This window comes from Labeo rohita, chromosome 23 (genome assembly GCF_022985175.1).
Source record: "Labeo rohita strain BAU-BD-2019 chromosome 23, IGBB_LRoh.1.0, whole genome shotgun sequence".
NCBI lineage: Eukaryota > Metazoa > Chordata > Actinopteri > Cypriniformes > Cyprinidae > Labeo > Labeo rohita.
The window spans coordinates 19729115-19756635 of record NC_066891.1 but is presented as its reverse complement, the minus strand read 5'-3'; the positions used below and the strand labels follow the sequence as shown (position 1 = coordinate 19756635).

The 27521-nt window shown below is 36.3% G+C and overlaps 1 protein-coding gene across 2 annotated transcripts; it reads left to right on the top strand.

Annotated features, from left to right (window-relative positions):
- Positions 1 to 191: 191 nt before the first annotated feature.
- avpr2ab (arginine vasopressin receptor 2a, duplicate b) lies at positions 192 to 27282 on the top strand. Of its 2 annotated transcripts, none has more exons than XM_051096969.1 (6): positions 192 to 537; positions 15764 to 16150; positions 16860 to 17105; positions 19384 to 19521; positions 21834 to 22437; positions 25061 to 27282. In XM_051096969.1, exons 2-6 carry the CDS (start codon positions 15767 to 15769, stop codon positions 25261 to 25263), a joined length of 1575 nt encoding a protein of 524 aa, XP_050952926.1. In that variant the 5' UTR covers positions 192 to 537; positions 15764 to 15766; the 3' UTR covers positions 25264 to 27282. The 2 variants fall into 2 exon arrangements, with proteins under 2 accessions (XP_050952926.1, XP_050952925.1); XM_051096968.1 differs by having other exon boundaries at positions 19384 to 19530.
- The last annotated feature ends 239 nt before the right edge of the window (positions 27283 to 27521 follow it).

The following is a 27521-nucleotide window of genomic DNA, read 5'->3' as shown; positions in this document are numbered from 1 at the left end:
CGAATAAACTGATAATGTGAGAAATGACGAAGGTGTCTGAATAAATGTTGATTTGACTATATACATGAATAAAGCAACGGAAGGACGATTTTGGAGTATGGATGAAGAATAATGAGGGGAGGAGTTTTTTGAGAGGGAGGGAGACAGTAGGAGGATCAGAGCAAATTATTTTCAGTACGTGCACCAGATCAGAGAATATACTGAGACATAACAGACAGAGAGCATGAGAATGACATAGAGACCCAGTTTTGCTGTTCTATCTGAAAGCTGAACGGAGAGGAGCACATTTAACTCTGTAGGCAAAATGAGTTTTGACTGACAACGAACAGCATATTTTGGAAATAGTCCCATATATTTCACATAATTCTTAAACAAAGTTACAATGGTAGACGGCGGATATTTAAAACAGATTCAGTGTCAGCATAGAAGGCGTGTACGTGGAGTGGACAGAGCATTACATGGCTTGGTTCGTGAAGAAAGCTGTGGATTATATCGCAAAGTGAAATACTTACAGTGAAGAAACGGAGGTGACTGAAGGTAAGAGCTGCTAATCAATCAGCGCGCTTTCTGTTCGCGGGCACTGCTGAACTGTGTCACTCACGTGCTCACTACAATGTCAAATAGCTTTAATATTGTTACCCTGTGTTAAAACTAGAAATACTGAGCCTACCTTTTTAAAATGATCGGAGGACCAAGTTGAATTTCAAATGTATTTTTAATTTGTTAATCCTTAAAATATATCTATTACCGTATTTTCTTACCTTAGAGACTCATTAATTAATGTTTCTGTAAAGCAAAAAAAAAAACTTAATGATTTCTGAATTTATGATTTAAATTGTCATGTAACAGAATGCAATTTAATTGCTAAAATAATAAGTTACGTTAAATTACTATTAAAATGTTCTTTGAAAGAAATATAAGTTAGCCTACCTTATAATCTAAGATAACAACATATTGTTTTGTAAAAGCAACCTATGTACGTAAGATACTGGTAAAATGTGTTTTGTAGCTACATAAAATAAGTGACCTGATAAACAGTATAACGACGCTTAAAGAATTCCGTGTGATGCGTCATATTTATTCATATTTTATTTAAATATTCCTAGGTGGAAGTAACATTTGATAGTGCTTTGTTTAGTGCAATGAATGTTGTGTGTTACCCTAATAGTTTTTTGTGTTTATGTGGGTAATATTTCGCACACTGTAAATGCTCATGGCAAACAACATGAGCTTTGTTTCACTGATTAATGTTTTAATAGTTCAAGCAAGTTGATATATTACCTGTAATTAACAGCCACCACAATGCCATCTTGAAACGCCTGAAACGCTCCCATCATTGTTTATGAATTTCTGGCAACCATATACAGTAGCTACCAGGCAATCCATCAAAATGTATGTTGACAATATTAGAATATGGGCAGCAGCAGCCTACAGTTGTCAGTTCAGAGTCATCCACAATAAAATGTTGATATAATTAACTAATGTAATATACAATACATTCATCAAATGATTGCACTTCATCACATTGTGAGGTAAACGCCCATTCAGACCAGTGGATTTTGATGGCTGAGATCAGCTGGAAAGGTTGCAGTACATCCATCCTCATGTACACACACAGGAGCCTGTGTGTTTCAGAGCGACACTGATTGCCCTTGTGCTTTTCATTTTCCTCATAATTAAGACTCTAAAAAGCTTTACAGTCATCTATGGAAAGCTGAGCCGCTGAGTCACTGGACGTTTGGTCATTGTGATTATGTGGGGTGGTCACATTTATGATTGATTGACTTATAACCATGACTTAGATGAATGTATGTAGACTTATATTTTCATTTGACATTACATGCATTAATCCAGAGAAAAAAACGTGCATGCTTAATTGTTCAGGATTTAGAAAACAAAAGTAGCTATGCAATGGAACCTGTTAATGCTGCAAAACTGTAATCACAGTCATCTTAAGTAAACATGGGCGACCTGCTTTTGTTGAAAGCTTACAAAGCTTTATAAATCTGTGGACTGAGAAAATTGCATTAACATAGGCTGGGTTCACGTCTTAAAAGTTAACGTGCCTCCCAAAGAACTTTGAAATCACGGACCGAATCCCTTATAAGTAAACAAACACACAGCTTCTCTGTGAACCTGAGAGGTTTCAAAGTCCATTGATGCCTGATGGTGTATTCGCTTATGCTTCCCTTGTTGTGTATAGCTCAGACTTTCCAGAGTAAATCAGGATAATAGGGTATGGACTCTTAGCTCATATTGTTTTTGTAGTTTCGGTTGTGTTATTTTCATTTTTTCAAGGTTTCGGCGTGTATTTAAAGACTGTCACACTGTGATCTGTTTAAACAGGAATATGTGACGAGTTAATGAGTAAATGTGGAGTAGTCAGTAGTGCATGAACCTGTTTCCAAGATCTTAATGTGTTAATACTCACACACACCCATACATACATTATATATACAATTTGTACCTACCTGAAAAGACTCTAAATTTAAAAATAAATAAATAAATAAAAAAGAAATGTATGTTGTTATTATACCTCTCTAAACATATATTGTAATATCTCAGTGTTGGAGTGTGTTCTTGGGAGGGACTCTGGGGTTCTCACCCAAACACAGAACAGAGCTAAGCATGAAAGGAAAGACAGACAGTGGAAATGGGTTTGATAAACAAAAGCGCTAATACATGAAAATAGATGGATCACTCAGTCATCCTTCCTGTGGTGTGGCTGTTTTCCTGTGATTGACAAAGATGTAAAATAAAGGAGCAAGATGTACTAGAAAGTGTTTTCTTTTTTTTTTAAGTAACAGCCAGAAATACTTAATAAAAGCCACAAATATGTAGAATGATAATTGATTTTAAAGTCAGATATGTGTACAGTTGAAACCAAATGATTTAGACAACAAGTGAAAATGCTTGTTTTGCATTATTTCGTAATGTGTGTGTGTGTGTGTGTAGAGCGTTTCTTCCAAGGAGGCAAGGGAGGCAGTGTCTCTTTAAAATACTGGATGAGAAAATCATAGTACAAAATAAAACACGCCAAAATTACAAAATATAACATTAAAAAGTGTATAAATCTCTCCCACAGATCGTTTTCATGCCATTTTAGGTTTTATTTTGGCATAAAGTGGTTATATCTAAATGTGTGAGTTGTTTAATTACGTTTTTAAATCAAAGAAATATTGTCCAACAGCATCACCAGCAGGTAAAGTTACAGCGGGAGTCCACGTCTCTCTCGCCTCCCCTGAGCCTGTTGAGTTAACAGACCCCCTAAAATGTGTGGTTGGGGGGTAATTGAGAATAAATGGGGGAAAGTCATGTGAGAGGAGGCAATAGAGGGTATGCATGTGACGTCACCGTCAGCTGGAGTGGCTGCGGCTCCGTTAATATGTTGAATTGTGCAGTAAAATCATATCCTATATATTGTATTGTAGTATATCGTATTGACAAGTCATCAGCTAAATATTTACCATATTAAATTCTGCATAACTGGATGTTTAACTGGATGTTTTTAAATACATGTTTTTAAAAACACTGACTATATACGTTTTCAGCTGGACAATATGACAAAATATATATCACTGATATAAGTGATCACCGGGGTTTAGACCAACCTATTTTGTATTTACAAAATGAGTTCACAGGCAAATTTGCTTTATTTATTTCCCCCAGCGTCAAAATCAGACACATATAAGTGTTAGAAAACATGATTTCTGGCTGCATCAATATGCACTGACCAGTGGATATTTGTTAAGTTGTTAGGAACATTATATCAAGTTCAGCAACCTTTAGTTTAAACTGATTATCGTTTGTTTTACTCACGTTTTCGCATGTTCCCTAATAAATCCATTGACGCTGAAGGCTCTTTTGCTACACAGTCTGGCTGAGGGGGCATGTCCCGGCGGGAAAGTGACGTCAGTGCATTCGCTCTATAGGTGTGTTCAACTTGAAGCACGGCTGGTTGAAGTCTGGGGCGGAGTTGAAAATGGACACGTCGTGACGGAGACATTCTGCTTTCCGTAGTGACGCTCACATGGCGTTTGCGTACTTATATATTTTAATGCCAAACGCTAGTCTTGTCTTACTCTGCCTGGACTGTTTTTGTGCCGGTTCATGACAGTTAGGGAATGTCGAAAAATTCCCATCTCATGTTCTCCCTCAACTTCAAAATCATCCTACATTTTACCTTTTTTGTTAAGGGTGTTTGATCTTCTTTGCATGTTCACTTTGCAAAGACTGTGTCGGTACTTCTGCAATGATGTAGGATGATTTTGAAATGATTTTTGAAGTTGAGAAAGAAAATACGATTGGAGTTTTTCAGCATACCCTAACTGTCCTGAGCCAGAATACACAGAGTTCAGGGAGAGAAAGCAAGACGAGCGTTTAAAATTAAAAAGTATTTAAATAGTTTTTTTTAATGAAAATAACCGATCATTTCACTAGATAAAACCCTTCTTCCAACCACATTTGGGATCGTTTGAACCACATTTAAACTGCATTTTGGAAGTTCAAAATCGGGGCACCATATCAGTCCATTATATGGAGAAAAATTCAGAAATGTTTTCCTCAAAAAACATAATTTCTTTACGACTGAAGAAAGACGGACATGAACATGACAAGGGGGTGAGTACATTATATGTGAATCTTTGTTTTGGAAGTGGACTTCTTCTTTAATAACCAATAACATCACAGCATTGACGTCATTGAATTTCAGTCAGAGTTGTGCGACACTCGATCGCCGTTTACGGATACCATAGGAATGATAAGTGGCATAAGCTGAATCCCACCTGTCGCAATAAGTTAGTGACATCTGTTATAAAACTGCATTTTTCGTAGTAAACTCTAAAAATAGTTCAAAACAAAAGTATTGTTTAGTGTAAAACATGTTGAAGATTAGCAGATAGGCTGTCGATTCATTAAATGATAAGCGGTTTCCTTCAAAAAGCTGTCTATTCAGCGCAGTGAGGCCTCTCTTCCATTGACATCCATTCAAAGAAAATGGCCTCTGGTCTCCTTTCCCACGTACTGCCAGACTGGAAGCATTAGCTTTAGCTGTTATGCTTTTTCGGCCAGTGGTTGCAGACTTGCCTTCTAGTGGCTGCTCTTGAATCACTATTGCGGTACACTGATGCCACTTGTGACAGTCACTTGCCATCAGTCTCAAGACAGACAAAATTTCTAACCGGCATGCACTGCTTCAAGCAGGAATTTGATCGAGCTGCGCAGCACTACATTAAGTCAAACACACCTAATAGCTCCATTGTGATATGATTGAATATGACTGATTATGATCGGCTGTGATTGGTTCATGCGATAAATCCCGCCTCTTGTGTTTGTGCGCATTACGCGTTCGCAAATCAATATGAAGAACAAAATGGAATTAATGGGAAGACTAATTTAAAAACGTAATTAAACAACTTTTAGCTATAACCACTTTGTTATGTCAAAATACAACCTACAATGGCATGAAAACATTATCTGTGGGAGTTTTTAGTGAGTACTTTCCACTTTCTCTTCATTCCATCAACTCTTCTCTTTCTGACCTGGCCTCCTTTTCCAGATAGGGATGCTGCAGTACACAGTAGCTTCTCCTGCTGCAAAGCATTCCTGGGAGGTGTTCATAAATTAGGGATTACTTTCCGTACACGTCTTTTTCACCTAGTCCACAAGACACGCACACACACAGATTCCAGTGTAGCCACATAACACACTCCACTGATGTGCTGACGTACACTGATAAATTCCTTATCAACACTTCATGGCTGCTCATTGTGAGATCCAGCCACTCATATTCAGTGGTAGAAGAATAAAATAAACTATAATGGTTGACCATTTAAGCTTATTTTCTATTTTCAGTGAGTAGTATGAAATGTAGTCTTTGCTGCACAATTAACTACATTAATTAATTATATTTAATTTAAATTTCATTTATCAGCTCATAGTGATGTCTGTGGTATTCAGATACATTTTTAAAACATAAAAATGGTTTGAAAAATATAAAATACAAATTGTTAAAAAATAATATATATAATATATTTATATAAATATTTTAAAAATCTGTATTAGCCATTTTTGTACATTTTAAAATTCATTTATTTTATTTTATTTTTTGCCATATACAATTGCCAAATACAAATTCTTATTTAGTTATTATTTAGTATTCTGGTCATTTAAATTTAAATAATTAACCAGTGACAGTATTATATAGAAGTATTTATTTTTTTTAAAAAACTTTGTACTTAAAAAAATGTTCATAAAAATATCTGGATTCAACACTTCAACACCTGGGGTTCTATATCATCTTACTCTCTGATTTTTAACAGCACTCCATTTCCAAAGCGCATTCCTGTTTTTTTTGTTTACTGTCTACATTTTATAGTGTTTTCCCTGTCATTTTTCACCATATTTATTTGCTTGATGGCAAAAGAAACTCGTTAAGGGTCATGGGCTCAAGTCCCAGTGCACCCCATGTGCTGTTCCTTGACCGTCCTTTCCTCCTGTCATATGACCCTGCGCTGGCACCGAGCATTTTGTGAAAGGGACAGATCTGGGAAGCGTCATTTTTAAAACCCGTGAGAGTCATTCAGCAGATAAAATCTGAAAGGTAGTAGTTACATCTGACCATTAACATTAAGAGCTCAGCTGCGAAGTGAAGTACCAGGTTGAGTTTTTCTAAAACTGTTACTGTGCCGTTGCTGAATAGATCAGGGAGATATCAAGGACAGGCTGATCTGGTAAAAGGATGATATTTACGTGAAAGTCAGATGCTGTGAACAGCAGTGATGAACAGAGAAAGGATACAAACTGAGAAAGGAGCAAAGGAGCAAGAGAGACGGATGAGTGCGCTGCTGCTCTCCACAGTTGGCTTTCACATCCTCCACTCTCATCTCCTCTTTCTCCATCTGCCCTATTGACCTCTAAGTAGAGCACCACAGGAAATGTGAAATATTTTAGTGTCTGTCTGATAACCAGCAGATGGAGGTTTGAGAGGCAGAGAACACATCGCTTTTAGCTTTGGTGTGGTTTTGACCGGATTCTTTGATTGCTCAGTGGCTGCTCTTTCATAGGATCCAAAATGCCTTAGAAGAACAATTTTTGATTCCCCAAAAAACCTTTCGGTGAAGAAACATTATATTCTTAGTGAACTGTAGATGCTAACCATTTTTAAAGGGAACTCCAGGTATTAAGACTTGTATGGCTTAATGTAACGTAAATTATGATTATGATAAGATTTACGTTATTTAAAAAAATCCACGTTGTTTTATAGACATTTTGTTACTGGCGCTAACTTTTGCAAATTTTACCGCAACACAACACCAAAAATAAAATACTGACATGATGACCATAGCTACTGAAAATACTTACAAGTGATGATGGATATAAGCATAGGCTTAAAATAAATGCTGTATCATTGATTTTTCCCCACAAAGAGTCTAAACATCCCGGATAACGACAATGATCGAGGATAACTAAGACGAAAAATGTTTGTTGACAAGCTTTTTTCTGATGACTAAAATGAGATGAAGACGAGATGACAATAAGGTCAGTAAACGATAAATATGACAATATCAACATGCAGTTTAGTTAATGAAAAAAAGACTAAAATGTATTCAAAAAATAAAAACTTTACCAAAATCCCTTGTTATTTTCGTCAAAAAAAGGCAAAATACTATTGCGGAGTGCTATACATGCCCCTGATAGCACACGTACGTCTCAGAGATGTCTTTTTGACGTCTACATTTACATCTGCAAGACGTAGTTTGCTCATCTGCAATACGTCTATTGGACGTTTCCTATTAGATGTCAAATAGACATCTATTAGATGTCTTCAAGATGTTTAGGATTTAGAATGTATGTAAAACTGACATCTTTCAGACGTCTGCCAGATGTTTGTACACAGCAGATCAAGAGATCTTTAACAGACATCTTGCAGATGTACGTGTGCTATCTGGGGCCTCTACTACACGAGCTTTCATGTGTGTGGTTGCCAGATATCAAGACTTCAAATCCCTGAATCAGAGCTTCTCTGTTACAAGGATACATTTTCTGTCTGGTGCTTTGCTTATTTTTTGCAATCTGACAACCATGCGCACAAGCTCGCTCTTCATTGTGACGATGATCTGAAAACACCAACAAACAAGCTGGAGTTTAGCCAGTCTGTTTTCTGTCATGAGACATCAACTATATTGTTTGCAATTGTGGTTGCCAAATAAATGCACGTACTATACCTGTCAACCCTCATGTTTTTTCCGGGATTCCACCGTATTTAACCATTCTATTCCACTATCATCCCGTTTAAATATTTTCCTGTATTTTTAATCTTTCTATATAAAAATCCCACTGGGATAGTAATACTCCTGTAATTTGTATGGCCCAAACCTTATTATATAAATAATCACGTCAACATATTCCAAGGTCGTCCAGTTGCCAGATCTTGTTTGAAATGCATCCTTCTCACACAGTCGACATATACAAATTTCAACCCATTTGTCCCCTTAACTTAGCAACCTACAACCCAGTGATTCTGTTGATATCTTCGCAGGTAGTACCGCGGGAAGGATCACTGGTAGAAGTGGGAGAAGAAAACTCAGGTGGTACTCTGGTGAAAAAAAACAAAATATAAGTCTACATGTAAAATGAGATATAGCTTCCATTTCAAAAGGCTATGGTTTAATTGATTAAATATGAGTGCTGTAAGTTTCAAGGTCCAGTGCTGCACTGCTTCGTTAGCCTACTGCGGTTACCAGTTATATTCCTGGCGAAAAGTTCCATCTGCTACATTTTTCAATAAGCCCTTCTGCTCTGTTTAGACCAAACCCTTATTCTTTTGCTCTAAGAGTATTTCACAAAGCATTTTGACGCTAAAACTAGCTCCTGAAGCTGTGAAATGTTAAGAGTAGTGAAGGGGACTCTTACGTCACTAAGACCAAATCCCAAACTATTCTAAAATGGCTGTTGCCAGCAATCTGCCTCAGAACGTAAACATTTTAGAAACATTTGACAATGATGAGCTTTTAAAAAGGTCACCTTAATCACCTTAATTATGGGGTATTGTGACTGATGTAGAACTTGTCAGGGACAATTTTCCTTTGATTATATAGAAGATGCCAATTACCAGTAGAGACCAACAGGTGCCATTACAGCTACTATTAAAACCAATTTCCATTATAACCAGTAAAAACATAAAAAAATTCTATGATGGTTGTTATTGTTTGTTCAGCAGGGCTAAAATGGCTTTTGCTGCCAATCTGCCTCGGAACGCAAACATTTTAGAAACATTACACATTTATTTGCACACGTTTTCCCACGCAACTTTTTTAGGTTTTGGAGGTTATCCCAACTCGAAATTGTCCTTTGGCTAACAAGTTGGGCAAGAACTAACAGCTGTTCTTGTGTCCATTTTTTTACAATTGCATGTCTTACTTTCAGTCATGATTATTCTGTTCTGTTCATTAAAAGGGTTTTTATATGCATATCCGCTAATTGTTTATGAGAAACACACATGTAAGAGTTTCACAATTAGCTGAACATGAACATTTTAAAATATTTATTTGAAAGTGGCGACATTTTTATACTCTACAATATTTCTATGAACAAATCTCTGACAGAGACCCCTCCCCTATCAGCCAATCACTGTGTGCATTGTTAGTAAGCATGCTGATATCATCCATAACAACGAGGTCAACCCCGCCCTTACTCTCAGCTTAAGACTTCTCTCTGTTCCTTAGTAAAAGTTTGTTTCAGCAGCTTTGTAAATAGGTTTTAAGAGAAAACTCTTACCTAAAAACTTTTACTGCTGTTTAGGAAAACTCTTAGTGGTAAGATAAAATGTTTTGTAAACATGGGCCCTGATCTCTAACTGTTGCCAAGTCTGCGGTTTTCCCGTGGAATTGGGCTACTTTAACTCTGTTGCCACGCATTGTTTTTCATGTCTGCGAGTTGAAGTGACCCCTATAACATAATATTAAGCCCCTGGAATGCTAATTTCATCAGGGGAACCCTGCCAAAAAATGTGTTATTTTACCCCCCCCCGGAACGTGATTGGGCTACTTTTGGGCTAGTTTTGAATAGCAATTGGATGAGTTTTGTTATGAAAATCTGGCAACCCTGTCTCTAACATAGTCAGTGTAGTGGAATAAAAACAATACATACTCTTTGCAACTTCAAAGGAAGCAATAAAATGTTGTCCAAACTATAGCGCTGAATTCCTGAGGTAATTTAATGTTTTATGTTTCTCAGTTTGCTGTGCAATGTCTCTTCTTCTGTACAATGAAAGAAAGCGAAAAAGTGAAAGTGGCGACGTATTGTCAAGTATGGTGACCCATACTCGAAATTGGTCCTCTGCATTTGACCCATCACAAGTGCACACACACAGCAGTGAGAAGTGAACACACACACACACACACACACACACACACTGTGAACACACACCCAGAGTAGTGGGCAGCCATTGCTCCAGCACCCGGGGAGCTATTGGGGGTTCAGTGCCATGCTCAAGGGAACTTCAGTCATGGTATTGAAGGTGGAAAGAGCGCTGTTCATTCACAATCCCCACATTTACTTACATTTGAATGAAGTCTAATTAGCTGTCAGTGTTTTATCGTTCATCAGCTGTGATCCCAAAGTGATCCCAACAATATTGTTCCTCTGTATCGTTATTGTTATAGTAACAAATGAGATTTGTGACATACAGTTAGAATTTAGAGCTATAAAATGCAAAGCTCACATAATTTAGTCTTCAAATATTGCTTGTAAGATTAGTACGCAATAAGCAATATCTAACATTTTTTAAACCTTCACCAATGCAGTGATTTATGAATTATTCAAATCTCTGACATTTGATCACACACTCTGGTTTCTTGACAAATCTCACCACAATGTGTTTATGCTTTTCTTAGTAGAAAAATCTGAGATGCTGGAAATTACATTTGCTCTTCATGTCATCTCAACATGAGATATGAAAGACATATAAAAAGAGATCTAATTTTTATGCTTTATCTTGCGGGAAGCCTCATCTGAGTGCTTCATGCACACATGCCCAGCAGGGGCACATCACAGAGCCACTTTCAGCCTCCTGATAAATAGCCAGTGCCAGCACATGTGCATCAGACACATTTAAAGACCCAGAGCAAGCAAGGAGGCTCTTTCTGTAATTTCCCAGGAGGTATCAAAGTAGGTAATGGAAAGCAGTTGGGACATGCAAAGAGTGCGAACAGACGACAAACTGGACAGTGACAGCAACTGACGGGCTTTTCCGCGGGCAACGTCGAATGAAGACCTTGCCAGCCTTTGTGTTACAATTGGAAGGATTTCATTAGGACACTGTAACCAGCACAGCTCTGAAGTGGCTATTTCTGTTGTGAATTGATTATGCAAACGAAAGATGAAAACCACCACTCCAGATGGACGGAGAGAGTCAGAGCAGGAAGAGTGAGTGAGTGAGAATGAATGAAGTGAATGAAATATTGCAGGTCTCAGAGACTTGGGCTTGAATCAAGAGCTAATTTTAAAACAAACTGCACTCAAAAGCTTTCTGGTTCCATTCTTACTAATCCTCACATAAATCATAAACACGCTGACAGGAATACACCCATGGAAGGCTAAACAGCACGTACGAGCTAGCAAACACCAGAAGAATCAAAGGAAATATCAGAGAAAACAAACACAAAGGGCAACCACACAAAATCAATGCCTTGTTTTCCGGTGACTAACGACATCAGTTCAAATATTCACATTATTAAAATTATTTACACTACCATTCAGAAGCTTCAGTTCATGATATTTTAAAAATGTTTTTAAAAGGCTGCATTTGGTCAAATATACAGTAAAAACAGCAACATTGTGAAATATTATTACAATTTCAAATAACTGTTTTCAATTTTAATAAATTAAAAATGTAATTTATTCCTGTGACGCAAAGCTGAATTTTTAGCAGCAGTCATTACTTTAGTCTTTAGTGTCACATGATCTTTTAGAAATCATTCTAATATGCTGATTGAAACTGTTGAAAACAGTTGTGCTGCTTAATATTTTTAAAGAATTTATTTAGTTTGTTATTGCAGGATTCTTTGACAGAACAGCATTTATTTGACTTTTTATTTAGCGTTATAAATGTCTCTACTTTCAGTTCTGTTTAATGTGTATTTTAATTTAATGCTGAAAAAAACTTTCCACATTAAAATAAAATAGGACTAGTCCTTTGAATTTGTCTGTGTGAGACTTAATAATCCAGCCACACATTTTCTCCTCATAGTGGCAGTGCTCTTTACAATATTCCACAATGTTCTACATTTATTATCCGATGTTGTTTTCTTAAATGCTTTTGCACTTTCACTCTTATACTCCTATTTGATTTCATATTTCCTTAATACCAGTATGCAAGCATGGCAAATTACAAGCACTTTGAAAGTGTGCAATTTATGAGCGTATTCAATAAATTAGTCAAAAATTAAGTTTAATGTCAGTAAAAGCAAGCTTTTGCACAAAACTTACTCTTGGGCCTGCCATTTCAGTATGTCAGCACATCATAATTACAGACCTTTAAAGTCTGCATTCTTCTCCACTTAGCTCTTGAAAGCACATCCTCCTGCCCACCTCCCCCATCCCCTCACTCATACACTGTGTATCCATGGATTTACACCATAAGTGGTACCATATCCCTTTTCGTCATTTTTTTTTTCTTAGTCTCACCGCAAATATGTTTGGAGACAAAGGATGATGAGTAAATTCCAAGAGAATCTCAAATTTGCCTTTCAGATATTTGCTAAATAAATGTGCCTAAATGTGTTTTTAGCAGCTGGTCATAATAATCCACACAGCATCTTAATGAGACGGATATACAGAGATGGCTTTCTAAATGTTTTATGTGGAGGTTGCAGAAAGACAATGATTCAAAGCACGATGATTTAAAGGAAAAGTTCACCCAAAAATTCTGTCATTAATTACCGACCCTCACGTTTTTCCAAACCTGTAAGTACGAGGGCGTTTTAGTGCCATGTTAAAAAAAAAAAATAAAAAAAAGATTACAAGATTATTGTCGTAATTTTTTTTCTCGTAATGTTTCTACTTTATTCTTGTAATATTTCGACTTTATTCTCTGAATGTTACGACTTTAAAGTTGACATATTTTGAGAATATTGTCAAAATATTATAAGAATGAAGTCGAAATTATAAGATTAAGTCTGAATGTTTTGAGAATAAAGTCAAAATGTTTCAAGAATAAAGTCGAAATATTACGAGAATAAAATTGGAATATTATGGGAAAAAAATCGAAATTACTAAAATAAAGACGACATATTACAAGAATAAAGTAAAAATATGAAAATAAAGTCAAAATTATGAGAATAAAGTCTAAATGTTTTGGGAATAAAGTTGAAATGTTTTGAGAATAAAGTCAAAATTATGAAAATAAAGTTGAAATGTTTTGAGAATAAAGGCGAAATGTTTCAAGAATTAAGTCAAAATTATGAAAATAAAGTTTAAATGTTTTGAGAATAAAGTCGAAATGTTTCAAGAATTAAGTCAAAATTATGAAAATAAAGTTGAAATGTTTTGAGAATAAAGTCGAAATGTTTCGAGAACAAAGACAAATTTATTAGAATAAAGTTGAAATGTTTTGAGAATAAAGTCGAAATGTTTCAAGAATTAAATCAAAATTATGAAAATAAAGTTGAAATGTTTTGAGAATAAAGTCGAAATGTTTCGAGAATAAAGTCAAAATTATGAGAATAAAGTTTAAATGTTTTGAGAATAAAGTCGAAATGTTTCGAGAATAAAGTCAAAATTATGAGAATAAAGTTTAAATGTTTTGAGAATAAAGTCGAAATGTTTCAAGAATTAAGTCAAAATTATGAAAATAAAGTTTAAATGTTTTGAGAATAAAGTCGAAATGTTTCAAGAATTAAGTCAAAATTATGAAAATAAAGTTGAAATGTTTTGAGAATAAAGTCGAAATGTTTCGAGAACAAAGACAAATTTATTAGAATAAAGTTGAAATGTTTTGAGAATAAAGTCGAAATGTTTCAAGAATTAAGTCAAAATTATGAAAATAAAGTTGAAATGTTTTGAGAATAAAGTCGAAATGTTTCGAGAATAAAGTCAAAATTATGAGAATAAAGTTTAAATGTTTTGAGAATAAAGGCGAAATGTTTTGAGAATAAAGTCGAAATGTTTTGAGAATAAAGTCGAAATTAAAGTACGACATTACGAGAATTAAATCATAGCAATTAAATTTTTTTATATTTTGAGAGTATAGCCTGCGCATGCAAATTGCCCAGATCGGGAGCACCGGGTGAAGTTGTCAAGCCACTGGAATTTATCTGAATATAAGTGGGATTATTAGCAGAAATCATAACATGTTACAATCGCAGGGACATTATGCTTGGAAATAATATTTCACATCTTCGATTGCATTCATTAGGCCTATTTGTATTGCGCCAGCCACCCAATAATAGCAATAAGCTTTGTGCTTTTGGGAATATAAAGCAAAGTCTCAGCTTTCAAAATCAGTCAGTTTTATAGTGAAATACAAACAATATGTCTTGCAGTAATGTGTTTTTCATGCTTTTTAATGTGGCCGGACAGCCACATTATAAGACATTCATGAGAATCACTTGTTTTTCTGATTACAATGAGACATTCGTTTCATTAAATTATACTATTTTCTTTGTGGAAATTCCACCACCTACTTCGCAAAACCGTCTGTGAAGTACAGTGAATGTCTCACTGTAATCGGAAAGATGACTGATTCACATGCTGCTTAAACTGAGGCGAATACAGCGATCTGTCATGCCACATTAAAGAGTGTGAAAAACACATTATTGTAATAGACATATTGTTTGTATTTCGCTATAAAACAAACAGATTTTGAAAGCTGAGACTTTGGAATATCTCATGGTGCTTCCAATCCGAGCCATCTGTATGCGCAAAAGGCTATAATATACTCTCAATATATTATAACATTAATCTCGTAATTGCTACAAATTATTTAGACTTTATTCACGAAACATTTCGATTTTATTCTCGAAATACTTCAACTTTATTCTCGTAATTTTTACTTTATTCTCAAAATATTTCAACTTTATTCTCGTAATTTCGACTTTATTCTTGTAATATTACGACTTTATTCTAGAAATTCTGACTTTAATCTCTTAATCTTAGATTTTTTTTTTTTTTTTAACATGGCACTAAAATGCTGTCGTGTTTAAGACCTTCATGTGACAAAATAAAATTGAGGTTGAACCACTGATTTGACATGGACTATTTTAATTATGTCCTTACTAATTTTTGGGGGGTCCTTTAACATGATAGTTGCATTGCTGTCTATGCAGGGTCAGAAAGCTCTCGGATTTCATCAAAAATAACTGAATTTTTGTTCTGAAGATGAACGAAGGTCTTTCAGGTTTGGAATAACATGAGGGTGAGTAGTCAATGACAGAATTTTCATTTTTGGGTGAACTATCCCTTTAACATGATTTTAAAGCTTTCTCTAAAAAACATCCTTAAAAGTAGAAGCTGAGATGGAGAATTGAATTCAAGATGATATGGGAGACATCCTAATGACTTCATTCGATTTAGACGCCTCCGTTTCTTTGTGTAGCTCTTCCACTCTTGCGGAAGAGCTACAGAAATAGCCAACAAAATGAAATTCATTTGACCTAATTTTATTAAAATGATTTACAACTGTTTGTTTAACAATTTAGGCCAGCAAGGGATCAGTGTTGGGAGGTTTTGGTTCTGCCTCTCATGTTTGTCCTTCTCGTTGTAGGTCATGAGGATGGCCTCTTGGGAAGAGAATCTGGGTCAGCCCAATCGCTCTGTGCTGGAGATGGAGGGGCCACCGGACTTGTCCAGCTCCCTCTTCAATCTCAGCAGCAGTTATGGGGGCACGGGGGCTTTCCTCTGGCTGTTTCCGTCAGAGAACGTCACATGGACCACCATGAGGCCCACAATCCAGCCGGTTGCTCCTCCACGGGTACGGGACCAAGCCTTGGCCCAGGCGGAGATCGGGGTGCTGGGGTTGGTGCTTGCCCTCACCACTCTGGGTAATGGATTTGTGCTTTGGGTGCTGCTGCGTAAGAAGAAACATCACGCTCCCATGCACCTCTTCATGGTCAATCTATGTGTGGCTGACCTGGTAGTGGCCTTCTTTCAGGTAACAGCCTCTTGAGACTATTGAAAATGATAAGTGCAGTGAAATAAGCTTAATGGCTAAGTAATCACTGACCTGAATGGAAACATAATGTGATTACATTTATTAAAATGCAGTTGAAGGACATAAATTAAGATATTTTGGATGAAATCCAAGAGCTTTCTGACCCTGCATAGACAGCAGCGCAACTGACACATTCAAGGACCAGAAAGGTAGTAAGGTCACCGTTAAAATAGTCCATGTGACGTCAGTGGTTCAACCGTAATCTTATGAAGCTATGAGAATACTCTTTGTGTGCAAAGAAAACAAAAATAGTGACTTCATTCAAATTCAACAAACGTTTACACACATAGATATTAGAATTGTTATTTTACCATCAAATAAAAGAAGTAGTAATAGTAGTATAGTATTGTTTAACATTTTTACTTTGTGTATATATATATATATAAAATCACAAACATTTTGGTCAAATTGTGCAGCCTAACAAACAAGGACAGAAAACCTGGAACTTAAAAAAAAAAATCACAATTGCAATTTTTCTAGACAAGTGGTGCTGAGGGAGGTGGAAGGTTGCGATCTCATTGGCTGCAGAATCAGCGAAGGCCAATCAGCTTCTGACATACATTAAATGACACGACTGAAGGGATCTATCAGGCTGCGCTATCTAGAGTTTTGTGCCTGAATTACATATATGTCTTTATTTTGTCCCCAGGTGCTGCCACAGTTGGTGTGGGATATCACAGAGCACTTTCAGGGCCCTGATGCTCTGTGTCGCTCCGTCAAGTATTTGCAGATTGTCGGAATGTTTGCATCCTCCTATATGATCGTTGCCATGACTGTGGATCGGCACTATGCCATCTGCTGCCCCCTGCAAGCATATCGGGGAGGCGTGCCCTCTCGCTGGAACACCCCCATTATAGTAGCGTGGGTCCTGGCCCTTGTGCTCAGTTTGCCACAGGTGATCTCAGATCCTTCCTGACTGATTTTTTTAATTGGCTCTAGGGCTGCCCTCGACTAAAGATTTTTCTGGTCGACCAGTAGTCGTTCATTTTAAGGAATAGTCATTATTAGTTGCACGTTTATTAATAAACCATATAAATCATAACAATGAGCCTTTAATTGCCTACATAGCCTAAAAAGCACTGAAGCGCACGCAAAAAAGTTTGCCACAGCACACCGGCTGATATAATAATTATGAATGTTTCAGGGAAAAACAGCAAGGAGACTGAATTAACGTTTTAATAATTTATTAATAAACTAGTGCTTTATTTGTTTTCGGCTTAAGAGATGAAGTCAGCGACACTGACTCGTCATGTATGTAGGGATGGGCGGATCGATGGGCGGATCGATCCTGAAGTATTAATACTTTCGATACTGACGTTGTACCGAAAGGATTGATCCTCACATGAAAATATTGATTCTAAAGTGCATTTTTAAACATTAATTTAATTTATTTAGCAAGAAACTCTGTGCATATAATAAGCCTCTAAGAGGAACAACAGACTATTAGTGAATTATTGTGTAGGATAAAACTATTTCTCCTGCTCATCGAAACATGCAAAAATGCTGAAAGACAGAACCAATTGATAGCGTTCGCTGCTGACACTTCCCTTACAGTGCTTGTTGAAACAGGGCAACAGAAGCAGCACAACTATTTTCAGCATCGATAATAAACAGAAATGATGTTTCTTAGCAAATGATATTAGAATGATTTCTGAAGGATCATGTGACACTGAAGACTGGAGAAATGATGCTGAAAATTCAGCTTTGATCACATATGCTTTTAAAATGACATTTGTCAAAATATTAAAATAGAAAATAGTTAATTTAATTGTTATATTTCCCAATATTGCTGTTTTTACTGTATTTTTGTTAAAATAAGTGCAGCCTTGGTTAGCATGGTTAAAGACACACTACAAAATCGTACTGACCTTAAACTTTTAAACAGTATAGTGTACATGAAATAATAATTTAATTAGTTAACTATTTGTGCTAAAGTTTCACCTTTAGGGGTACAACAGCCTGGCAGCCTTTTACAAAAAATAACCATGGTTTTACTACAGTAACCACATTTTCCACATATTTGTAGTAAAACTGCAGGAACAACAAATTTACCATGGTTAACTCTCTCTCTCTCAGCTTGCTTCATTTTACCATGGTTAACACTACAAGAACATTAATTATTATACATTTTAGTACTTATGTAACACCATGGTTGGTTTTCATCAGGTACCCTCAAAGGCACACCTTTGTACCTTATCTACCCTTAATGCGTGTTTACTTGTATGGTACTAGTATGCTTCCTGGCTTTTAGGCATAGAGAAGGTGCACTTTTAAGGTTACTGCCCCAGAATAGAGCTAAAATACAATTTTAGTACATTTCATTTCTAGACTTTCAAATATAATGTTAAGTGACTATAATTAAAAGATCAGTTTAGTTTAGAGGTATCGATATCAGTATTGATATCGATGATACTGGGCTTGAAAATATCGGTATCGGATCGAAAATAAAATAAGCGGTATTGTCCATCCCTACCTGTATGCATGTTTCATACGGATTACATGAGCTGGAAGTATTTGTTTTCTATTTGAATTGGTTCATTTAAAAGTAGACATTTCACTCTCTATAGCATACATTTTTAGTTTCTGTAAGGCAAGTATACACAGAGTTTCGAATTTTCGTGCTCAAGTTCACAGAGAACTTTAAATTTTAAATTTTACAAAAGCGCAACGTTTCGTTGTTATTCTGGTTGCACACAATTGAATGTAGAGTCTTTACAGATTCGCAAGATGTACTACTCTTGTCTGTATGACCAAAAATGAGTATTTTAAGAGCAAGTGACATCTCCGTCTGTCATGCAGTAAGCGCTGTTCAGCTTCTACGCTCCACACAGACACTTCAATTGCGTGCATTTTTCTAGGTTAACATTAGATTGAGCGGCCATGTAAAGTTGCTACTACCATATTTGAGGTTGATGAATGATAGGTGAGCGTTTGGATGTCCTGCCCAATGTTCTATATTACCACATAGACCAGCCGTTAACGATCTGTCCGTTACGGACTGCATGACTTTGCCACTTCCTGTGGATTTTTTAAATCGAGTAAGCGATTATTTAAATTTTTGGTCAACCAAGCCTCTTCTCATCGACTAGTGGTTAGTCGACTATTAGGGGGCAGCCCTATTTGGCTCACAACTATTTTGTCAAGCTCATGACTTTCTGCTTGATTGCACACAGGTGTTTATCTTCTCACGGTCAGAGGTGTCCCCCGGGGTGTTCGAATGCTGGGGCCACTTTGCTGAGCCGTGGGGTCTTAAAGCATACGTCACCTGGATGACTGTGGCTGTATTCGTATTACCAGCCTTAATCATCACTGTATGTCAGGTATCTCCAGCTTTTTTCTTCTCAATCTCTAACTCGCTACACATTTTTTAAAGTTAAATATATGGCTTTGACATCACTTGTCTAACAATGCTTTATAGTATAAGAACATAGTGTATATTATGCAAATGTCTTGACTTGGCATGTTTAATAGGAATTAGATGTACTGCAGGGTACAGTCTGTTGACTCTGCCAGTTTTGGGTGAAATTCTGAATTTAATAATTGGCTCCTTTTCAATTCATGAGTTGGATGTTGAATTTAAATGACAGGAGAAGAAATTCACTGTAACTCCACAGAGAAGTTTCTGTAGTCCAAAAACAGTTTCATCATCATTTTGATTTTCTGTTTGCTTAATTTACAATGCCTAAGTAATCGGTTTGTTTCCCTGAATGCATGAACTAATAAAATGTATACTTTGAATGCAAAGCATGACAGTTTGCATACATTGCCTGCCAAATCCATAAATGTAAATTACATATACAAAACAGCGTCTCCTTAAAAATGTTACTGACCAGTATGGAAGCCCGTTTCGGCCGCTCAATAAAAAATACAAAAAGGTGACTTTTTATCTCACAATTCAGACTTTTTTCTCGCAATTGCGAGTTTACACTTCAACTTTTTTTCTCAAAATTGTGATACAAACTTGCAATTCAGACTTTTTTCTCATAATTGCGTGACATAAATTCGCAATTAAAAGTTCTAGTCAGAATTGAGACAAATTTGCAAATCTGAGAAGTAAACTTTTATCTCACATTGCAACTTTTATCTCACATTTCAGACTTTTTCACAATTACGAAATTGCGAATCTCACAATTCTGACTTTTATTTTCTGATAATTGCATGATATAAACTTGCAATTCTGTCTTTTTTTCCTCATAACTGAGTGACAAACATGCAATTGCAAGTTATAAAGTAAGAATTGAGACAAATTCGTAATTCTGAGACATAAACTCAATTCTGAGAGTTTATATCTCGCAATTCTGACTTTTTTTAGAATTGCGTGACTCAATTGTGAGTTAAGTCAGAATTGTGAGATACGAATGATCACTTTTTCCCCTCAAAATTTGACTTTATAACTCGCAATTAATCAGAGAAAAAAAATCTGAATTGCGTGAAAAAAACAGAATTGCATGATATAAAATCACAATTGCAAGAAAAAAAGTCAGAATTGCAAAATACAAACTCGCATTTGTGAGAAAATTATCTCACAATTCTGACTTTATTTCTTGCAATTGTGATTTTATATCATGCAATTCTGAGAAAAAGGCAGAATTGTGACTTTATAGATCGCAATTGTGAGTTTATATCACACAATTCTGACTTTATAACTCACAACTGCGAGTTTACATCCCGCAATTCTGATTTTTCTCTGAATTGTGAGACATAAACTCGTAATTCTCAGAATTGCATGATACAAATTTGCAATTGCAATTGCATGACAAACTCGTAGTTGCAAGTTAAGTCAGAATTGTGAGAAATGTGATTGTTTTTCTCCTCAAAATTTTACTTTATAACTTTATATCTCACAATTCAGAGACAAAAATTGGAATTGCAAGAAAAAAAAATCAGAATTGTGAAATGCAAAAATTATCTTGCAATTCTGACTTTATTTCTTGCAATTGCGAGTTTATACCACACAATTCTGAGAAAAAAAGTCAGAATTGTGAGATATAAGATATAAGATTTGAGTTAAGTTAGAATTGTGAGATATAAATTATCTGTTTTTCCCCTCAAAATTTGACGTTATAACATGCAATTATGAGTTTATATCACACAATTCAGAGAAAAAAAAAAATCAGAATACAGAAATACAAACTCCCATTTGCGAGAATTTTTTATCTCGCAATTCTGACTTTATTTCTTGCAGTTGCAATCATGCAGTGTCGGAAACGGGCTTCCAGACCAGCAAATGTTGCCATGTATATTTTTTTTCTCAGACTAGCTTTTGCTCTTTTCTAGTGTAAGGCTATGGAGGATCTGTGTACCTTACAAATATTGTAAATGCATTGTAATGTAAAAAAAAAAAAAAAAAAAAAAAACAGGTAAATGGTTTAACATCATATTATAGGTATATTTACTGTAGAATACTGTCAAATGTATGATTTGGTAATGTACAAAGGTAAAAAACTATGAATTAAAATTTAATTTACTGTGAAAACTGTAAAAAGGACCTTCCCAGAACTCCTGTAACACATTCCATATGATTGTATTTTAAAATAAATTCTTAATTCAATTCTAAATGGCACACAACTCTGGACCCACAATAAGAGTATATTTACGCTGATGTATCTGTTTTTCACCACAGGTTCGCATCTTCAGAGAAATCCATGACAATATCTACCTGAAGTCTGAGCGGGTGGTGACGGCAGAATTTAAGAGGAACTCTGTCTTTTTCCACTTCGCTCAGCGGGAGGGGGGCAAGGGAAGGAACAGAGAGAGAAGCAGACAGAGCAGACAGAGTCACCATGCTGACAGCAGTCTCAGTCAAGCTCACTGCAGCCCCTCGAATCATGCAGGAGAGGAAGCTTCCTCCTCAAACCTATATGAAGGCTACTCTCTGCCCTGTAGGAGCTCTATATGTGAGCCCTCCATCCAAACACACCTGCAAAACACCCACAACCACCTCTCAGACCCTCCCCATTCTCAGTCATTATCAGCCAATAGCGTGTGTGCACTGGCTGGACACCCAAATAGCTCTGGAGCTTCTGAACTGTGGCCAGATGTGCTTCCAGATGCTTTTCCCCTTCCGACCGACTATTCGCACCCGCCGCCTCTACCAGGCGTGACTAAGGCCATGTCTAAGACAGTGAGGATGACTCTTGTCATTGTGCTGGTCTACACCATTTGCTGGTCTCCTTTCTTTATTGTTCAGTTATGGGCAGCCTGGGACCCCGACCCGCCAAACCAAGGTCAGTTACAATCAAGCAGCACATTTCACACATATATATTAAGCAGCACAACTGTTTTCAACATTGACAATTAGAAATGTTTCTTAAGCAGCAAATCAGCATATTAGAATGATGTCTAAAGGATCAAGTTACGCTGACGACTGGAGTAACGATGCTGAAAATTCAGCTTTGCCATCAGCAGGGTGGTGATCATAACCAAACAAGCAACACATTCTCCAGGAATAACTCGAAAACAGAGATGCCCGTTCTTGGAAATCTACCTTCCCGCAGAGTTTTGTTCCAAGTACAATCAAAAACACATGAATCACTTCATCAGTGTCCTCAAGGTTGCTTGGAAATTGCAGGCAGGTGTGTTAGAGCATGGATGGAACTGAAGTCTGTGGAAGGGGAGATCTCCAGGAGCAGAAATAATCAATCATGTCTTTAGTGTGTCCCCTGTTTTATCTTCCTCTTCTTTATTTAACTGTTCCCTGCTTGCTTCCCCTTAACACATAAACAGACAAACACCTGCTCACTCACCTGAGTGTCGGGTAATCTCATTGGTATTTACACCTCTGTATTAGACTGGACTTTCTGCACAGTTTGACCAGCCACCTGGCAACCGAATCACTATGAAAATAAACACAAACCTACTCCTAAAGATGCGATGTAGTCTTTTAGTTAAAAAATATTGTTTTTGTCTAGATTAGAGGGCTAGGCTATTTTTTGTGTACCTTAAATTGTTCCATATGGCTTATATTACTATATTTCACATCTCACTGTCTTGTTTTTCATGATACATTACTGTTCCAAAGCTTAGGCTTGGAAGAACATTTTTTCAGCAAGGATGCATTAAATTGACCAAAAATGTCAGTTAAAACGTTTATAATGTTACAAAAGATTTCTTTTTAAGCAGAAATTTTTTATTTGTTTTTTTGAGCAGCAAATCTGAAGGTTCATGTGACACTGAAAACTGGTGTAATGATGCTGAAAATTCAGCTTTGCCATCATGGGAATAAACTACATTTCTAAATATATTCAAAAGTTATTTAATGTGTAATAATATTTCAGAAGATTTCTGATTTACTGTATTTTTAAACAGATAAATGCAGCATTTAAAAAAAAAAAAAAAAAATGCTGGGTTAAAAACTACCCAGCGCTGGGTGAAATATGGACAAACTCAGGGATTGGGTTGTTTTGACCCAGCAGTTGGGTTAAATGTTTAACCCAGTCTTCCGGGTAGTTTTATTTTGATCAATTTAAAACATCCTTGCTAAATAAAAGTATTAATTTCTGTAATTTTGCTTTGGAATGGTATAGTGTCTTTGGATCTTTCTATTCATCAAAGAATCCTAAAAAAAAATGTTCCCAACGGTTTTAAATATTAATAATAATAATAATAATAACAATAAATGTTTCTTGAACAGCAAATCTGCATATTAGAATGATTTCTGAAGGATCATGTGACACTATAGACTGGAGCAATATGCTGAAAATTTAGTTTTATTCACAGGAATACATTTCTGTCACTATCATTATTTATGCTGATTATGTTACAGGCTTTAAAGGGTTAGTTCACCCAAAAATGAAAATTCCCCATTGTTTACGCACCCTCCAGGCATCCTAGGTGTATATGACTTCCGTCTTTCAGATAAATGCAATCGGAGTTATATTAAAAATTATCTAGGCATTTCCAAGCTCTACCATAGCAATGCGTGGGTGTTTTTCTTAATCAGTCTAAAACAAGTCCAATAAAATGCATCCATCCATAATAAAAAGTGCCTGTAAAAGGCCTGTAGCGAATCAAAGAGTTTTTAAAGAAAAATATCCATATCTAAATATCCATATCTAGTCTCCTCTTGGTTTATACTGAAATCCTCCAACATTTTGCAGTACAAATCCTCATTTTAAACATCTAATTTGTTTTAATTTACCTCTCTAATTTACCCCTCTCTATGGTGCGTCCGCGTTCCGCAGAACCTGATTTTACCAAGTACGCTATGTTCCTGGATAAATATCTTTGTTGACCCTGAAACAACATTATGATTACCCAATCAGATTTGAAAAAACAGTTTATAGTTTTTGTGAAGTTTAGGCTTACAGTCAGTGTTTGGTGCTTGTACATTAGTGTCATTCATCTATCATTTCCTCTGATTTTAGGGATTACTCATGGGTAAGGTTAGGTTTAGGTGTAGGGATGTGGTCAAGATAACATTTTTTGATTAAAATGTTGTTCCACGGTCAACAAAATATGCTGACCCAGGAACACATCTAACTCAGCAAAATCAGGACGTGCATCCACGTTCATCACATGGATGCACTTTATTGGACTTGTTTTGGACTGATGAAGAGAAACACCTGCCTATTGCCATGATAGAGCTTGGAAGTACCAGGATAATTTTTAATATGACTCCAATTGCATTCGTTATATTACACCTAGGATGCCTGGAAGGTGAGTGAACAATGGGCTTATTTTTATTTTTGGGTGAACTAACCCTTTAATACTAACACTTTTCTAAGCAATTTTTAGGACTCTCACCTAATGATAAAACAGGGAAAACCTAATAAACCTGCACAAATGATTTAAAGTAATAAATGCAATTGTTATTTCCTGGCTTTGAGTTTGCCTTTATCTCTCATGCAGGGGCTGCTTTCACAATCCTGATGCTACTAGCCAGTCTAAACTCCTGCACTAACCCGTGGATCTACACAGCATTCTCTAACAGTGTGTCCCGTGAGCTGCTCGCACTGCTCCGCTGCCATACCAGATCCTCACGCAGAGGTTCGCTGCCGGACGATTCAACCGCAACTCACACATCAACCAACACAAAGGACTCCATATACTGACCTCAGCCCTGACTGTACTGCACGCACACACACCAGCACACGGCAAACACGCCACAGACGTGATGGGCTAGACCCTGTCCCGAATGTCATCCTTGCCCACGCTGATGACATAATAGCGCATGGAACTGTCAGGTAGGCGCAGCTGGGCTCATAAACATCTTTTTTAGAATTTAAAATGACAAATGGGATGCCATACGGTCTTGTGAACTTCACGGACAAGTACCAAGTGCACAAGTGTGCAAAAAGTGTGCTGTTTGGGGTGATGTCCTGGCTACTTTAGATTCAGGTACATGGCAGATACACAATCTGAAAAGCAGACACTGATCTGTCATCAAAGACAAAATCACATTGCCATGCCCAGTGCATTTTACAGACAGCTGTCGGGAAGCAAAGGTCCTCCATTCTTCTCTATCTTTCTTTCATGTCTCAACCAAGTGTTTTCATAGATTAGAGTTGCAGGATTATATCAGACTTTCAAAGTAAGTGTGGAAAATGTGATAGTGGAAAGATAAAAAAAAAAAAAAGCCATGTGAAGAGTGCATACAGAATGAACAAAAGGTTATCTGGTCGTTCTCCGGACAGCTTCAGAAGACCGGTGGCGAAATGCTGCAGATGAGAGCCTCAGAAGTTTAAGGTTTAAAATATCAAGTTTAAAATATCAGCTCGCTTGTGGGAAACACAGTGGCAGCTTAGTGACACAGTGACTTTCCAAATCATATTTATTCAAACTATATATCAAACGTAAAGAAGACACTGTGAATTGAATTGGTCTACAGTATTAGTTGAAGGTGTTACAGTGGGCAGAAATCTACATTTGACCACCACTGGGCGCAAAAGCCAAGCATGAAATCTAATTTTCTGTGTTGGCCATTTTAGTGGTTTAATGTACCAAAGCAAAGAAACAACACATTGTTTAGCAGCTGTTGATTGTGTAATGCATTTCAGTATGACCGATATATACACATCCTCACAGTCCTGGGAAATCCTTGTAAAAATCATAGGAAAATATAGCATTTTATTTTGTTCTTTTTATATGCTTTGGGTGAGAAATAACTTTTTTTACAGAAGAAACAGGGTAATGGTAAACCAACAGCAATATACAGGTCAATTTCCAGTCTAAGTATTGCAGGGAGCAAAATTCCAAGAGAAATTGCTACAGCTCCATTATGTATATATGTGCACACTAATCACACACCGATTTCAGTCGCTCATTCAGCACTCTTTTAGCTCTACCTCTGGTATTTGCTTGATTTTTGTGCTCATCTGGAATCAGGGGACCATTCACATGCTTCAGAGTAACTTATTTGTACAGAAATATTATAAACATTATAATAAAGATGTGCTGAAGGATTCAGAAAAAAAATACTACACTGTAACTTAAGCACCTTATTATAAAAAAAAGTATTATATACATATGTACATGTATGTTTGCAATGCACAGATTCTTGAGAAATTCAGTAGTGTCTGTGGTAGTTTTGGAGGCTAGTTCAATCTCACACTTTTGCTTGTTATTCCCACCATTGCGAATTATTATAAACACGCATTTCAGTCATAAAGTCATTCTAAAAGTCCAAAACTCGCATACTCTTAGTCTACACAGCTTGAGAAGAGAGGAACTCCCATTTTAGGGACATTCTTGCTGATTGGAAGTGCATTATCATTTTCCCTTTTTAACAGAAAGCAACAAATCATGTAATTTCCATGAACATCAGTCTTGATTGGGACAAATACACAAATATGATTTGGGACAAATCAAATATGATTTTCACAATATGACATTTATTGTATAACAGTATATCAATTACCTTGATGTACTGTAAACTAGTAAACATTAGATATTAGTAAAAATAGTGATCAGATATTGGAAACATTCAGAAAACAAATTGCTAGTGACCTTTTTGTTATACTCGATGCATAATAATGGGTAATCATAAAAAATCATTTAGCACATATTTAATTGACAAGACGTGCAGTACCTAAAATATGATCAACATTGTAATAAATTATTTTTTATATCAATTTACTCTTTGTTGTTCTTTATTTTGGTCCTACTTAATTTCTACGGTGTGACAACTGGAGACAATGTTTTTCACCTTAAGAACACCATTTTACAATCAATAGCTACAGTTGTAGGTGGTGTAAGGCAGTACGGTGCCTTGCAAAAGTATTTTTTTTCATGTTTTATGTTGCAGCCTCATGTTAAACTACTTTAAATGACCTGTTTCCCACATAATTCTACACTCCACACACCATAATGA